General features: G+C 45.5%; 2 protein-coding genes across 3 annotated transcripts in view; one reads left to right on the forward strand and one right to left on the reverse strand.

Annotated features, from left to right (window-relative positions):
• The first annotated feature begins 3 nt into the window (after positions 1 to 3).
• Positions 4 to 5,576, forward strand: LOC119452868 (uncharacterized). Its single transcript, XM_037714819.2, has 4 exons — positions 4 to 223; positions 404 to 557; positions 1,842 to 2,136; positions 3,023 to 5,576. The coding sequence occupies exons 1-4, from the start codon at positions 152 to 154 to the stop codon at positions 3,324 to 3,326; spliced, it is 825 nt and encodes a 274-aa protein (XP_037570747.1). The 5' UTR covers positions 4 to 151; the 3' UTR covers positions 3,327 to 5,576.
• Positions 5,577 to 10,236: 4,660 nt separating this feature from the next.
• The window catches only part of LOC119452869 (uncharacterized), a 35,161-nt gene continuing 28,905 nt past the window's right edge, over positions 10,237 to 16,492 (reverse strand). For both annotated transcript variants that reach the window (XM_049667350.1, XM_037714820.2), the window contains exons 8-11: positions 15,962 to 16,009; positions 15,834 to 15,869; positions 11,556 to 11,706; positions 10,237 to 10,570 (exon numbers count right to left, since the gene is read on the reverse strand). In XM_049667350.1, the coding sequence (XP_049523307.1) occupies positions 10,470 to 10,570; positions 11,556 to 11,706; positions 15,834 to 15,869; positions 15,962 to 16,009 (336 nt within the window). In that variant the 3' untranslated portion in view covers positions 10,237 to 10,469. The remainder of the gene's footprint in view (positions 10,571 to 11,555; positions 11,707 to 15,833; positions 15,870 to 15,961; positions 16,010 to 16,492) is intronic.

Genomic DNA, 16,492 nt, shown 5'->3' on the forward strand with positions numbered 1-16,492 from the left:
GTGGGTAGCCGGCAAAATAGCCGTCCGCGTAAAGTTTTGTTTGAAACAGCTGTTCTTGGCTAATCTTTGAAGTCCTTCGCGGGACGAGGACTCCAAGCGTGAACAAGCACGGCTACTTTGTGCACGCCATGTGAGGCGGAAGTTGGCGCCTATGAAATTCGACGAGGTTCGCACCACCAAGAGCGACGGATTGCGCGGAGTCGCTGACAACGTCCGTAATCAGGTTTGACCCACGCTCTCTCCCTTTTTAAAAAAAGTTCTTTCCGCTGACAGGCATCGTGTTTCGTTGCCTTCCTTGACTAAACGGACAGTCACTCTTTCCGTGCTCTCTTCTCTTTTTCGCTGCCTGCATATAAGATTTGATCGTGCGTTTTTTCCCCGCTCGCGTGACCGGACGAGCCAGCTGCGGCAGCTAACTCGGTCAACACTTGACGCCTGGAGACCTTCGCCTCTTGACGACAGCGACAGGTTTCAGGGCCATCGTGGTCGACACAGCGCTCTCAAAACAGCCATGCAAGTCCTGGTGGTCCTTCTTCTGGCGGCTTGCGCTGTTGCCGGTGAGCCCTTTCTCTGTTATTTTTTGCGGCTACTTGAGCGAAGGCTGTCGTGGTGCTAGCCAAAACGTTAACCTGTTTACCTTGAAGGCTATTTTTGCATGCTTTGTGGTTCTGAGAATTCGTTGCCCTTATTACAGAGGAATTTAGCGTAATTTTGCAACCGATGCAGCTTCAGCTAGTCGCAAGGTTGTACGAATTTGGAACTATGCGCAGGACCGTTCTTTTGGTGCAGTGCGTTTGTATGTATACATACTACGTAATGCCAATTCGCGCTGCAGCAGCAGCAGCAACAGCTTTCTTTCTTTCTTTCTTTTTTTTTTTTTTTGAGGAAGTACTTGACATTCAAATAAGGCCCACTTTAAACTTAGCTTTTAATACAGCTTGGCGTTAGTTTCTAGGCCAAACCGCTTGATGGTTTGACTTGGTGGTTCCTGACATGACATGCACTGGCACTACGCTGTTCGGCGCCGGAAATATTGTTTCGTATTGAGGTTTATGTAATCGGAAATCAGTTGAATACCAGCATCTTCAAAAGGTCAGCTGCATGTGCAGCAACAAATTAGACGACCAAATTAGCCTATCAACTGAGGTTAACAGAATAAAAACGTGGAATTTATGCACCACAATATGCAAATCTGTGTGCATGTAACGGGAGCCAAAACGATATATATTGAGCGAAGCAGGTTGTTTCGTATTGATCAGATTGACGAAATGAGTATTGACACTCGTGGGGACCTTTTTATAGGTAATATGAACTTTCATACATTTCATGTGTCACAAAAACCTGTTAGCATAGGGAAGTATTGGAGGTGTGGTATGCATTTAGAAGGTCAGTCGTGCAGTGCTAGGTTGCTTCCTTGAGCTGATGTGAGTGGGCAGGCATGTTTACATAGGTGATCGCTGAGACAACATCCCGTTTTCTCTAGGTACATGCAATTGTAGAGCAACGGGATTTCATAAGTGACCCATGCAACACATTCATTGAGCAGTCTTGTTTATCCACAGTGTCACCACTGTGACGGGCCTTAGCTCAGCTTCTTGCACATTAAAGGCCAATGGCAATGAAATCTGCTGCAGTTGCCTAACTTGAGGTGCATTTCCTCCTCCTAACTAAAATGGTTTACCGCAGAAACACTTTACCATGGTCCACCTTTAGATCATTGAACATTTTGCCGATGGTTCATTGGTCCGAGTTTTTTTTTTTTTTTTTTTTGTCAGCCAGTGTGTTGTGTGAAGTTAGTTGCACTTACCCCTGCCTGTGCTGGTGGTCCCTCTCTCGGTCAGGTGTGACAGCCCTTGCCACTCGCCATCGTGTGAAGCATGAAATTGCCCCACTCTGCGACAACAACATCGACCAGCATGCCCGACTCGATCGGCTTGTGGACCGGATTCGTAGCAGGCTGCGGGACGAGGAGCCATTCCCATTGCCCACCGACATTGCTCCCCTACGGCTGTATGACGGCGTGCTGTGGGGGCTGAGCAACTTTGAACTGCGGCATCCGCCGCAGTTGGTTTGTGGAAATGGCTATGCCAACCTCACCATGCTCATCGGTTTGGTGCAGCCACATGTCCGATACAGGTGAGGATTAGTGTCGGCGACTGTTAAGATCTGTTCACCGAAAGCCCTTGCAGATTCCTTCCAATGAATGTGCATGTTATCTAAGCTTTGAGCACTTGGAACATCCCAGGAAAACCCAGTGTCCTCACTGCTGTCTGATGTATTGTGGCTCTGCACACAACATTACTGCATAGCATAGCAGTGCACAGCACATCAGGTAGCAGATACTAGACTTTGGGTTTTTCTGCGCTGTTTGAGTATTCCACTTTGCGGGGACTGCCTCGTGCGCATGCCTATGGCTTTGGGTGTGATGCTGGTCCTGCGGTGGTTTATTGTCTTGCACTGCAAGTTCTTGTGTGTAACTGTGGGTGAACGGTATTGGAGTTAGCTCAAGTACAGTGTGCTGTCAGCATAAGAAAGTCATATCCTTTTAATCCTCCTTGAACAGGTGCTGAAGGCATTGTGCATAATGTCAAAGCACACTGTCCAACCTGCGTTTCACAGCTCCTTAGCAGGAGAACTAATGTGTGCTCGCAATGTTCATGTGGGCGCTAGCCAAAAACACTGCCTTTGCACTTCTGTTAGGTTCACCAAGTAAGCTAACAAATCATAGAATCAGTGGCACCCGTGTGGGATTCCATGGTGGTGGATTTCCACACAACTTGTTTGCTGATAAGAGAGAATGCGAAAAAGCTTACAATTATTTATTTTGAGCAGCAGCAGCAAATAGATTGTCACACAAGTGCGGCTTGTCTATTTCCAACCACTCACCAGAAATAGATACGGTCCATAAAAAGAACACAAGGTTGGGCAGTTGCTTGTGCTGTATGTAGTTGAAGTGCTCGTCGTTTGGATATCCATGTGCGCTGGGCTTTCTGGTGAAGCATCTCTTTTCATGCACATTCAGGTGGAACTTCACACCGATTCCTGGCGTCACTGGGCAGTTCATTGCACATGCTGATCGTGCCACTGTGGACATATTTCTTCAGGCGCCCCTTGACTCTCCTAATGCAAAGGCTTCCATCAAGTCGCTCAAGGTCACTGAACTCAGTCAGATTTGGGTCAAAGTTCCCAGTGTCCCCGTGGTGAGCTGGGTGGCCTCACAAATAGGGAACTTGGGCACAATGATCAACCGCAAAAATCTGAAAAGGTTCCTTCAAGAAAACCTGCGCGCCTCTATCCAAAAGACCCTCGACAAGGAACCCTTGTAGGTGTAATGGGCAGGACGATGGGCATCGTGCCAGGCTGTTGCTCTGCGCCTGCTTTCATCTTGAAACTGTCTCCTTGATTGTGCGAAAAAAAAAAAAAAAAAGTCTCTAACAAGGTGGTCAGTGCAGCTAATCCAACGGATCGAATTGTGTGTACTCATAGCTTCAATTTCTCTGTCCATTTTTTACTTTTCACATGCAATTAGTGTCCGTGTGAGCTGTCCTGGCCATTCATTTTGCGGAAAATGTTAAAGTGCAGTTTGAAGTGTGCCCCTATGTGCAGTAATTCCTAGGAGTTCGACTGTGGGGTTATCTTACTATGCGTGACATTGCAATGAAACAATTGTGCCATTGACATTACTTGAGCGATGTCAGTGCCTCATACCTTCAGTGCTGTTGTTAAAGGATGTGGTGAAATGGCTCACAGACCAAGCTTGTAGTATTTGTATCATCAGCACACATTGAAATGCCAACAGGAAATTACTGATCAGACGTGTACGCACTCTGTATCTGCTTTTCAAAGCACGGGGTAGTCCCAAATGTACGTTGTGGTGTCTGAATTAGGTCCCTGTAACAAATGCAGGTGAACCTGGAAATGAAACAACATATTGGAGTAGTTTAAGAATTGTCTGCATTTGAATTTATGCTGATACTACCTATTTTTGTCCTTGTAGCCACTGCATTATGATAGCATTGTGCAGTTCAAAAACTAAGCAAATTTAGCTTATTAGTGAATGGTTGGAAACATTTTGACCTTTATATTTACTTTTAGAGTGAATGCTCTACCACGCCATGTCTCGCAAGGTCATTCATCGTGTCGCAATGACCTTGAGCCGCGGGAGCGCAAGTGTGGCAGGTGCGACGTCGCGTCACGTGATCCGCTGCGGAAAGGCGTCACAGCTGCGCTCGCTCGAAGCCTCACCCCTGCAGTACCATGTGACTAGGCGAGGGTTTAATGGCTGCTTTGCTGGCGCTTGGTTGCTCAGTCTCGCCATGGATGGCACACCGGCTGTGCCGTCTATGCGTGCGCTTCAGCATGAGTGGCAGGCTGAATCCAATCATCCAGTAGATATACCTTTCGCTCGTGATAACTAGGCTTACAAGAGTTAAACCTCAGCCAATTTTTCTGCACCATTGGCCATGAAAGTTTACAACAGTTATCTTGATAGATGTGATTACATGTATTACATGAAGTGTTGGTGCTGCTTTGGTATTGCCACTTTAACGACATTGACTGTTTTTAGAGAAGCAATGAGATTACATTTTCAGCTAGTTAGTATATTTTTTTTTTCTGCGGTATATGAAGAAGCAAATGCTCTAAGCTTATAAAAAGTACTGGCAAATGCCAGAGCAGTCCTAAATAATTACTGTAATACTGGTTTCTATGAACCAGTTCCAGTACTCGGGTGGAGGATGAGTTGCGACACAGTGGCTGGTATTGTTGCTGTGATCGCTGCACGGGGGGGCACCACACGCAAGTACAGCCAGAAGAGGCATGTGCAGCACTCATTTTGAGAAACGCCAGAATAGCTAGCCTCATTGCTACGCGAAGTCTGCAAGTTTTACTGTATCGTGTCACCGCAGGCCTGGCATTTTGTGGGCAGCTTTAGTATCAAATATAAAATATTATCTTATAAGCATTTTGCCATCTCCATATTGGCCATGTATGCAAAGTTTTGTACATGTGAGAAACTTGTGGTAGAGTATCTAGAACTTGGAAAATATGTAAGTTCTTCTTTAACAATGGAGTTCGACAGCATTGTGAGTGCATGTGGCAGTGGCCTGTGCTGTAGGCCATTGGAAATGATAATAATTACAAAGCAATATGCAGTTGTGGCCAATATGGAACCTTGAAACTAACTTGTGCTGTCACTCTTGTGAGTGTTAAGGACTTGCTCAATGATATGCATGCGATGGACATTACTTCGTGCTCGTGTTGACATAACTTGCTACTGCTTGTTTCAGTTCAACAGTATTGACGAGTCTTCCACTTTTAACAGGACCACAATACATATTGGATGGTGTCAGGGTCATGTGCGCAGTTGCGCTGCATCAATACTCTTGCCTGTTTCCATGATGGAGACCAATTGCAATTTTTTTTTATGAACTGTACATTTTATTGCTAGTCTTTGTGTACAAATGTATAAGGTCACACAATATTGCCTGGTTTAACTTAATTGTCATTTATCCTATTGTATATTGCAAATGCCATGGCAGTGTTCTGAACAAATAAAGTATTCTACTGCACGGCAATGGCGGCATCTTTCTGGTGGCTTTTACTGCTCTCTGAAACCAACATATGGTCACGTCTTGGGGATGGTGGCCTGTGGAGACTATCCGGATGACGCCAAATAAGCGGGGCTTTCTAGGCAATCATATTTTTGGTGGAACCAGCAAGATGGGAGAAGTTTGCCACATGGGACACACACTCAACTTGTAGAAAATTTCCGCAGAGCAAGTGTCTGCATAGAAGGGAGAGGGGAATGCTGTCAATGGACAGTGGAAAGAAAGCCTACACAGAGCGCTACTTCCAACTAAATTTATTACGCAAGAAAACCTGTATATGCCTCAACGCATGTGTCAGAAAACATTTGATACCTAGATTATTGACCAACACCATTTCCCATAGAGGCGACGCCTTATGGGAAAAGTTTGTTGTGCACCTTGTTACCTGTGACTCCTGATTATACCATTCAGATCCAGACAGTGCAAGGCCATATTGCTGCCCGACTAAGTTGTTTGTGTGTTCTCGCAGGCGATCATTGGCTACATCGGCCTGGTTGACTCATATAAACACGTCCATAAGAAAGCGGCACTTTGTAGACGTCGCTCTCGCGGAAAGAGCTCGATTATCTGCAACACTAAGTGATGCAGTGCACCAGCTCCTCTGATTATTCTTTTTCTCCTGTCTCTTTCCATAGTTTTCTCGCATGTGCTGCCTTTTTGGTGCCTCTGTTCTAAAGCGAATCTTTGTTGGCCTCTTTCGACTTTTCCACTGCTGCTGCTGTCTTGCACGCCGCATCGGTTGTTGGTTTGGGCCTTTTGGGCCTTTCCATCGCATCGCATGTGCACAATGCCCTCAGGAATTCCCGGGGTCAGTCGCGCGGCAGAATTGCCGCGTGACTGGCCGCTCGAGGCGCTTTGCGTGTATTCGCGGGCATCTTTCACGCTCGGAAAAACGCATTTATGTAGCAACAGAAAGCTGTACCGGGAGTTTTTCATGTTGCTCTACAATTTTCTCATTGACACTTTGATAATTGGGACAGTACTTCTCGAGTTAGATAATTAATTACAATTAGCTAATTATATCTCGGTAACGAAAAACATTACTGGCGGCTACTCCACTGCACTGGAAACAATACGCACTAGGTTTGCTTCGCGTAACGCCGTTACTCTCTTTTAAAATCGTGCTGCGTGAAGCCAACAAAGACACCAAGGACAACACAGGGGAAATTACCCGTACGGGTAATTTCCCCTGTGTTGTCCTTGGTGTCTGTGTGTATGCATATATATATTCCTGTATCAAAACTTGTCATGGAAAATCGTTTCTGAGGAATCTCGCAAAATGGAGGAAGGTCATGAAAGGGAGGCAACGTTGTCATCCGCCCGAATGGTAGCACAAAGGTATGGTTTTCTCAGAAAAGAGGCTTGGTAGTTGAGGAAAAATTTGGCCCATGGTCCTTTGTAGCTCCGTGATACTACAGTGCCTATTCTAGCCACTGTAGTTAACCTCCCTACCTTTCCCTTCTCGTTTCTCTCTCTCTCTCTCTCTCTGGTGGATGACAATTTTCCCTGTCAAAAAAAAAAGAAAAAATCACCCCTTGCTTTCTTTTAGGCAGCTGTCGACTTCATATAGCAGGAAGCCTCAATTCCTGGAGACGCACCACTAACAGCGCCTTTTATGCGGCCTATACCCAAAGCGCTCGTCAAGCGGGGCCTCGAACGTGAAAAAATGTTGCTTCTCACGTCAAAGAAAGCGGAGGTGGCGGGGTGTGGTAATGGAAGGAAAGGCGTACAATGGCTGCGTCGCCCAAAGCTGCCAAACTGGCCCCACCGACTGTTCGCTTCTCTTGAAAACGCAGGGTGACGCTCTTTCCCCCATTGTCCAGTCGAGTACCGAATGGACTCGGCTTTAGGCACCACGGCCACAGTGTGTGTATGTGTACGCGTGAGTGGTATGTGGTACTACGAGACCGCCACAGCAGGTTTCGGTGATGAATTTCACGTCCGAAGCCGCCCTTCATTTGGCGCATGTCGGTCGTATTAAAGGCTAACGTAGTTCATTGCTTTCTGCGCGCGCTCTCGGGGAATTGATGGAGGCTCGTCTGGAACATTTTGCAGCAACCTTCCATGAACGGCTGCTTTCTGCAGCTGCCGGCAGGAGGCGAAACAAATTTATGCTAGCTAGAATTATATAACTCTAATGCTAGTGTACGCAGTCCTCGTAGCAACCATTTTTCTCCTAGATGAGAGTAGTTTCTCATTCATAATTCTTAAAGATAAAGGCAAGTAACTGCCAAGTGCTACACTGAACGACGTAGACTCCAAAACACGATGTTCCTGCGAAATTTGAGCATTTTTTTTTCGAACGTTTTAAGCGGAATATACACGTCTCTATATTATATCACGTGGGCGTGCGTCGGTATGAACAGCCTTTTGTATGGCTCCAAACAGCAGCGTAAGTGTTTTTAGAGGCGCGGGAGAATTACAGACGGCGTGTGATTCAACTGAATACAATTAAGACTTGCTGTTGTTCATTCGTTTGTAATATTAAGTTCGACATATCGTCTGGTATAGCAATTGGGACATGCTGTCATTCGAGCTTTCTGTCGTGCTGTAGAAGCACAGGGACTGCTGAGCCTAGTGTGTGACCTTCAGCAAACTTGCATTCATTCGTTTGAACTAATTTGATGGCCCATATTGCAATATAGCGGGGAGTTAAGGTGGTTCGACGGGATGACACCAGTTTCGAGATATTATTCCCGAACTTTATCGTCTGGAACGCCAATGGTATAGAATTCGTTTATAGTGTATCTGCCTTGGGACATGCTGTCAGGTAATTATTAAAAACTTATTAGTAAATTTTTGATAATTAGAGCATTTCAATTCTTGGGAAGTAATTCCGCCTCTCGAGCAGACCAGTCGATCTATCTGCCACCGGTAACCTTAAATAAATTTTGAAAGTGTTGTGAAAAGAAGCATGCTGCTGAGCATACCTATGGTGTCCCAGCTATCACGCAGCACGTGACCTTACGCAGCAAACTATAGTGTTTTGCCAGTGGAGTGGTTACTCCTAATTGTAATTATTTTCTAATTCGAGAAGTACTGATCGCGTGTTCGCGTCTCTCTCTCTCTCTCTCTCACGCTTGGAAAACACTTTTATGTAGCACACACACACACACACACACACACACACACACACACACACACACACACACACACACACACACACACACATATATATATATATATATATATATATATATATATATATATATATATATATATATATATATATATATATATATGTATCGAGTTCTATCCAGTCAGTGGGCGCTGAAATGTACGGTCCACTTACATGTTCATGCGTGTCGCCCGGTCTTTCATTCCACGGCCATCAGATTAAAATAACCTGTCATCAGAAATAGCCGCTCAAACTGATGCTTATAATTTGCATACCTTTTTGGGCAGCACCTGCAAACAATAACTTTTTTTTTTTTTTTTTTTTTTTGCGTTTGTGAAGGGCGTATTAGCAGGAGTGGGTGTCGGTGTCATTAGAGAGTTTTAGCTTGTCGGTAAACGTATTAGCGTTTGCGGAACAGCCAAGGCGTACGGGGGCAACACGAGTTACCTTACCGCAACGACGCTGCCAGCGACGTATCTTCCGACAGAAAGGGTAAACAGCAGGGATCGCACAAAAATAGTACTGCCACGGCCGTGGTACTGCTGTGACCTGCCACATTCTGCTTAACTGCTGGTGTAAAGCCTTTTAACGTGCATTCCTTTTTATGATTTTCCTTCTATGAGAACGATCGCTTAAACTCTTTATTGTAATGTTGACAGGAACGACATTGCGCTGGAACTGCTCGACAGCACGAGCCCCGAAATGCTGTCAAGTACGGCGTTCCGGTAGGGTTGGCGGGTCTTAATTCATTGCGACACGGTCGTGACACATTCTACTCAAGCAACTAGCCAGGCCGGCCAGCATTGTGAGAATCCGTCTTCAGAGGCTTGCAGCACAGAACTGTGTTCATTCGTCGTGAAATCTCGACGACGAGCCGTGCTTTTTGGAGAAGCCGATGAGCCGTTGACCTCTTCCCCTCTCTCATCGCTGGGCCAATAGTCGCGTTTACATGATTGCAACCGTAGCGTGTCGCATTCCTTTAAACGCATCGCGGTAGTAATTGCTGTGCGACAGCGTTTGTATGTCCTCTTCGTCCGAAAGTTTCACGGGTGAGTGGAGGAGTAACATGTCGGATTGCGCTATAATTGGTGTTGAAGCAACGGGAGTGAAAGCGCGAAACTCCTGCTCGTGTTTGATAATGCCCTCGCAAGAGTGTAAATTATTTTGAAACAAATTAACTGAATATGTGCACTGAAATGAAGTATCGCATCGCGTTGTCAAGCTGTTAAAAAAAAAAAAAAGCATTTTGTCGCATTCCTTCTTTCTGTATCTTGACAGAATTAACATAAACTACTTGATTTGATTTTTAAATAGGCGGTGATGAGAGGAAACGCGCGGGAAATTCTCGCGCGCTTCTTTATTTGACAGTTCGGTACCGTGAGCGCACCGGTCGTCAATTCGTCTATTGCGGAGGAAATGAGAACGAGAGATTTCCGGTAACTTACGTTTATTTTACCTCACATACGTGCACGTTATGGCATTCCTCGATGGAATGACAAAAGATCACCATTCCGCGACTTTAATAACGACTTTCCTTTAATTCCGTATCAGCACGAAGAAGGGAGCTCGAGGAAAAAAAAAAAAAAAAGGAACCCTTGTGGAAATGCACCTTCCGGCGAGCATTTCGTTCCCTCTTGACGAACGTATGCTCTTAGCAGAGTGGAATAAATGAGACGAGTGGTTAATGGAGCGCGGTTGATGATGAGCGTGCTACCAGAGTCCTTCAATGCTTGCGCTATTCTTCACGGTAATTTGGGGCTTTTTCTTGTGTCGGGCAGGTGAAATTCCGCCTCCGGGAGGAGTCTCCTCTCGGCTTTGGGGTTCGCCGGATAATATCTGTAACCTGCAACGAATTCGAACACAAATGTTGAGTTGCTTGCGCACACAGGTATATAAGACGACGTCGAAGTAGGCGAATGCTGCAGTCTCCGTTCCGCGTCCCTGAGCGGGACCCGTGTTGGGGCCCTATACGCATGCACGAAGAAATTAGAGTATATGCACGCCTTCTAGTATTTGGGTATCCTTAAATGAACACTCTTGAAGCTGTACAAAACCGAGCTGACCGCTTCATACTTGCCCCATTTTTGTCGGGCTGCCTGTGGTGCTTCTTGAATGAAGGCTAATCTTGGCTTGCCATCTCTCCGTAAAATTTGCCGCTTATGTCTTTATCACACAAGCTTTGTCGTGATAATTGAACTTTGAAAGATCGACTCTTACCGTTGCTCTTTACGGGCCATCAAATAAGTTAATTGAAATTGATCCATTTAGTGGTTCGTAAAGAGTGATTTGGCTGCTGTATCTTATTTGCAGTAGATATACAGCGAGCTCTTTGCGTATTTCACTGCTTTTCTAGTTTCTTTTGCGCTTTTCAAGTAAGTCAGCTGTGAAACGCGGCAGAAAAGTGCATCAGCGACCTGCATGCATGATGTATTAATACTTGTTTCAGAGCTAGTTTGTTCATATACTTCTTGTGGTGACAAACAAATTCTCTTCGAACAAGCAGTTTTGGTTAAAAGGGGGTGTGGTTAGAAACCGTAAGCGAACGAGAAAGGAGGGTGCCTTTCTCGTCCACTTACGTTTCTCGTTGACTTACGGCCTTTCTTGTTCACTTTGTTCACTTACAAATTAGGGGCCGGCATGTGTTTTTTTTTTTTTTTTTTTTCTTTCTTTGCGGGGCAGGCTCCCCCCGCCCTCTGGATCCGCTCAATGGATGCACATCGGCTGTATAACTTTAACTGTGGTGGGACGTGGGACACAAAATCAAAGTACATTGCCTGGGCGTATGCGCTAGAGGTAGGATAAATTATATACACTTTGGTAACACTTACAGCTCCCAAGTGTGTGAAAAGCTTCTACCACTCGCTTCATAGTGTTGAAGTCCCTGGCTCGGAGAAACTCGATGAGCCAGGACATGCCTCTGCAGAGGAGCTTCTTCAGCACTAACCGAACGCTTAGCTCCGGCAACTTCTTCATCGCGCACTGCAAGCGTTCAACGCAGTACGTTATTGCGGACATGGTTAGACACTTTTGCATTACCGCTCTATAACTATACGCAACGGCTTCTTTTTATGTATTTTGTGCTTTGCAGCCTAAATGATCTGGGGAGCAACGTTTTGTGGGCCAAACAAGAAATACGGAAATATATGCGTGTGTAAACAGACCCGTGACGTCAGCAAAAGAAACAGTATAAACAATGAAACAAGCACAACTATAGTTCGTGTCTCGTTATTATGTGGCCACGTGGGTCGTTATTATGACCATGCGGGCGAATCCAACTACGGGCAAATTTTACTTTACCCGCCGCGCTGCTGTGGTTATGGCATTTCCCTGCTGAGCCAACGCCACCTATAGATAGCACAAGGCCTGTGCACTCCGCTTTACGACGTCACGCTACTATGCCCGAAATTTCCATTGCCAAGCCTGGCGTGACGAAAGCGGTGACGTCGAAAACACCGTTGCTCTCTCGGGAGCATCCCCATTTTAGATTCTATGGCAGTCGGGCCAGGTGGCATGACGTCATGGATGGGAGTTCACAGGCCTTTTGCTATCTAGGTGGCGTCGGCTGAGGTCTCTGGTTCGATACCCTGCCACGGCGGTCGCACTTCGGTAGAGGGCGGAATGCAAGAACGCTCGTCTGCCGTGCTTCGGGTGCACATTAAAGAACACCTGCAGGTGGTCAAAATTAATCTGGAACTCTACAATACGGGCGTCTCTTATAACCCACTGGGCAAACCCCCAGAATTTAACAACTTTTACTGGTACGACAATTTGCGAAATATGGCACGCGTTGTAAAAGTGGAAGCTTCGCTGTTCGATCCAAATGACTGAATTTATAAACCTAATTTGCATTACGTCGTGTGCACTCATCTCTGAATTGATCGCACTGCACACGGACTATAAGTGGCGCGCGAGATGATCCATGATTAATACTCGTTTTATCTAGAGACCTTATCCATGAAGGCCGGCATGCACTGAGATTAGCAGGATCGCCGGCTGCGCGGCCGTGTCTTATATCACGCCGAGCTTATTCCCATCGGCTGCGGAAGAAGGTTGTGTTGACGCTACATTTTAACGCAATATCGTTAAGCGCCCCCGTGTCGCAGAAAATCCTGTGTCGGTGCCGTAGCCGGCGTTAACGTCCTGAAAGTGAAAAATATTCTATACGGCGCTAAGTACTTCTTATATACCACTAAAGTTGCTCACAATTTGTCTCACATTCTTTACAAAGTTATTCCTCGGAATTTTGAGAATGACAGCCCACAAACAAGTGTCGTGAAACAGAACACCGACAGCGCATGGATTGTATGCTAAGTCTCCCGAGACTGAACTATTAAAAGCGCGAAACGATAACAGAAGATCGGCCCACGCAAGAGGCCGCGTTTCTACCAGAAAGCTCGGCCTTCGTGCATAGCTTTCGCCGCCGGCGTTTCCCGGTAAACATTACGGTTACATAAGCTGCACAGTTGCCGGGAAGCGTGAGTGCATAGCTTTCGCCGCCAGCGTTTCCCGGTAAACATTACGGTTACATAAGCTGCACAGTTGCCCGGAAGCGTGAGATGCAGTCAGGGATCTTTGAATGCTATCGCGTTCCACTATATAAAGGCGAAGCTTAAGCTTAAGCGTCCTCCAAATTTTTGTTTGCAAAGCATGTCTTTAGCAGACGTGATAGATGACCTTCAAACCTGTAAAAAAAAAGAAGAAAAAGAAAGAAAGAAAAAGGAAAAGAAAGAAAAAGGCAAAAGAAAGAAAAAGAAGCCCGTGCCTAGTAGAAGACAGAATTTCTGAGCGCCGGCCGTCTCATTCGTCGCGGCGCCCTTCAAGGCATGCAGCGCTAAAGTTGCTGCTATTCAAGGGCTGTTAGTGCAGACGTCGCACGTTCAAGGCAAGCCTCATAGGAATTCCAGTTTATTTTTGACGAAGGCAGTTAGTCGTATCAATATGCTTGAGCTTTTTGTTGCATTTTTTTCAGTCGCGATGTCCGCACGCCTTGCCAGGCCTTGCGCGGCCTGCGTAAATACATAAATGGCATTCTTGAATATATTATAACAATTCACGCCCCGCGTAAGTAGAAATGACTATCTTGCATCTCCAGCATGGCGTAGCCGGGATTAAAAAGAAAAGAGATTAGTTGCCTCTTTTGCTCTAACTGGTACTGCATACGTGGTACTGCAAAGTGGTACTGTAAAGTGGTACTGCATTGTTTTTCAAGCGCAATAAATTATAACGCTAAAAATCCGCCATAAAACTACCGCACTAAAAGGTAAGACCGGAAGAATACTTCAAAACACAGCCTCGCGAACATACGCATCGTCGCATATGGCCTGTTAAATCTATCGACCGCCTCTCAAAATTAACGCTCCATTAATTTTCAGTTAGTGTACTCGAAAACCAATAAAACTTCGGTTGGGGCTATAGTTGGTACATAGTATTTTAAGGTGAAAAAAAAATTCAGCGCTAACACCCATAACAACCCTAACTAACCTAACCTAAGTGCTTGTCGTCCTTCTTTGTGGTTTGTCCTGGGTGTTCGCGCTGAATTATTTTTTTTTTGCACCTCGAGAACCAGACACAGCTGCTTAACGGTTCTACAAATAATAAACTGTTGCGGTGGCGTTCCGACAGCCTTATAACGTCGTAGGGTATAGGCGCGGACTCGTTAGCTTGTCTTTTCGTACCGCCTTGAACGCGTAAGCTACAGCCATAACGTCGCAAAAGCTTAATGCTTATGCTTTTGTGATCGATGTCGACAATTAGCGTATTGCTTACCGATGCCTCTCCAGAAGAAGTCTTCGGCCCCAGCAAAGGGCACGATAAAAACCTTCATTGGCGCCGTCCCATGCTTGCCGATCAGGAGCTTCACCGCCCACTATATACTCTTTAGACAATCGTCCGTCGGAAAGGAATGAAGACTTATATCATCCTTCGCCGTTCGATTGGTGCACTGAGGCACGCAACATATCCCGTTGCTTTTAAATTATTTTATTGTCATGGTGTAAATACAAGCTGTCAACGTATCAGAAACGCGCCCGCACAATGAAACGGAGTCATGCGGAGACACTGCGCAGATAATCCTTGAAGCATTTTTCTCATTGGCCACACCGCGGCGCGACCGTCTGCGTGCATTGCGAATAATTTCTCTGTATTACGCTTGTTCGCTGTAGGACCTTAAATTAGGTTAATTGAGCAGAACCATCCTGGGGAGGCAAGCGCTTCTCTCGTGGCTCACCCAGCCTTTGGTTGCTAGCGATCAGATCGCGTGCATATTCAGACCACGCGCAGACTCCCGCAGTCGCATGCCTTTCGTATACAGCATCTCAGTACAGGTGTGCTGATGGACCGTGGCCCTCTCATGTTCGCAGTAAGGCTGTGTGAATATTCGAATCTATACAAAATAATGAATCGAATATTTTCAATCTTCGAATGTAATAGCCAATATTCGTAAATACGAATATTCGTTTAATAGATTCCGAATATTTTAAACCGTCGACTGTGGGTGAGGTTGGAGCAAAAGTGCGATAAATGTCATCCCGCGGCGTCCGTATAGTAGACATAAAACACGAGAAGTTAAGATAGCTCAGGGAACCTGACTTTTCCGGCTAAACAGCCATCATTCGCACTCACCCAAGTGGACATAATATGCGAACAAAGTGCTTATTTGTTCATAATTATTTATTGATGACAGGGTCTTGCTAACGTCTCCAACGTGGTTGCGAATATATTTGGATGTGAACATCGTTTTATGTTAAAGGTGAACATTTTTAGCTGTATGTTACACGAAAACTATTCGATGTTCGATTCGTTTCCATTCGCTTCTCGCACTATTTGATTCTTATTTGTATTCGATTCGGTCTCAGCTATTACTATTCCCGCACCTCTAGTTTGTAGCGTTTGGCCTGCCACGCTATCTAAGGTCTCCCAATCGTACTAGCTGAAGCCGTGCGTCAATTGCGCCTTGGTTTTACCTGAAACGCTCTGCGCGCAAGTGTAGAGCAGCGTGTTCGGCCTAAAATTAAATGCAATACGTCTTTAGAGCAAAAATAAAGCATGCCTGTTCCTTTTCATTCAGTGCAATATAGTAACTGTATAGCAGTGCTGTAGCCGCTTACCACCATAGTTCTCATCAGCTCTACCAGCATCTCGTCCTGGAAAGATTAAAAAAAAAATTATGTTTCACACTTCCAAAATTGTAGCCGCGTAGCTTGTCACGCAATGCGTTCGCTTAAGCCATACTTACCTTATCAGCACCTTCTTCGAAACACATAAATTGGTTGAGGTCAATGCACTGCAAGGAGCACAAATGAACGAATTAAGTTCAAATTCGTGAGAAACATGTTAGAAATTTCGGCTTAGCTCAGTACAAAGCGGAGCATAGGTGAAGGACTGCGAAATAAGTTGGTCCACAGGAAAAAAAAAGCGCGGTGTTTTTTTGGCATGTGTCCCAAATGACTCGATTGCGTAACTGCTGCACTCACTCGCGTTGTGCACGGGCACTGTTGATGTTCCTCTTTTGTGCCGATGCAATTCCGTATATATTTAGGTACGTACATGTACATGCCACGCCTTGCTATATGACATGCGGTATATATGGGTTAGATTGCCACACCATTCTATCACTAAACTTGCTCATACCTTGTCTTACATTCTTGACAAAGTTATTCCTCGGAATGTTGAGAAGGACAGTCCTCAAACAAATGGTATGGAACAAAACACCGACAGCGCATGCCTTTTATGTTAAATCTTCTGAGACTAAATATTAGAAATGCGA

This window comes from Dermacentor silvarum, chromosome 5 (assembly GCF_013339745.2).
Source record: "Dermacentor silvarum isolate Dsil-2018 chromosome 5, BIME_Dsil_1.4, whole genome shotgun sequence".
Taxonomy (NCBI): Eukaryota; Metazoa; Arthropoda; class Arachnida; order Ixodida; family Ixodidae; genus Dermacentor; species Dermacentor silvarum.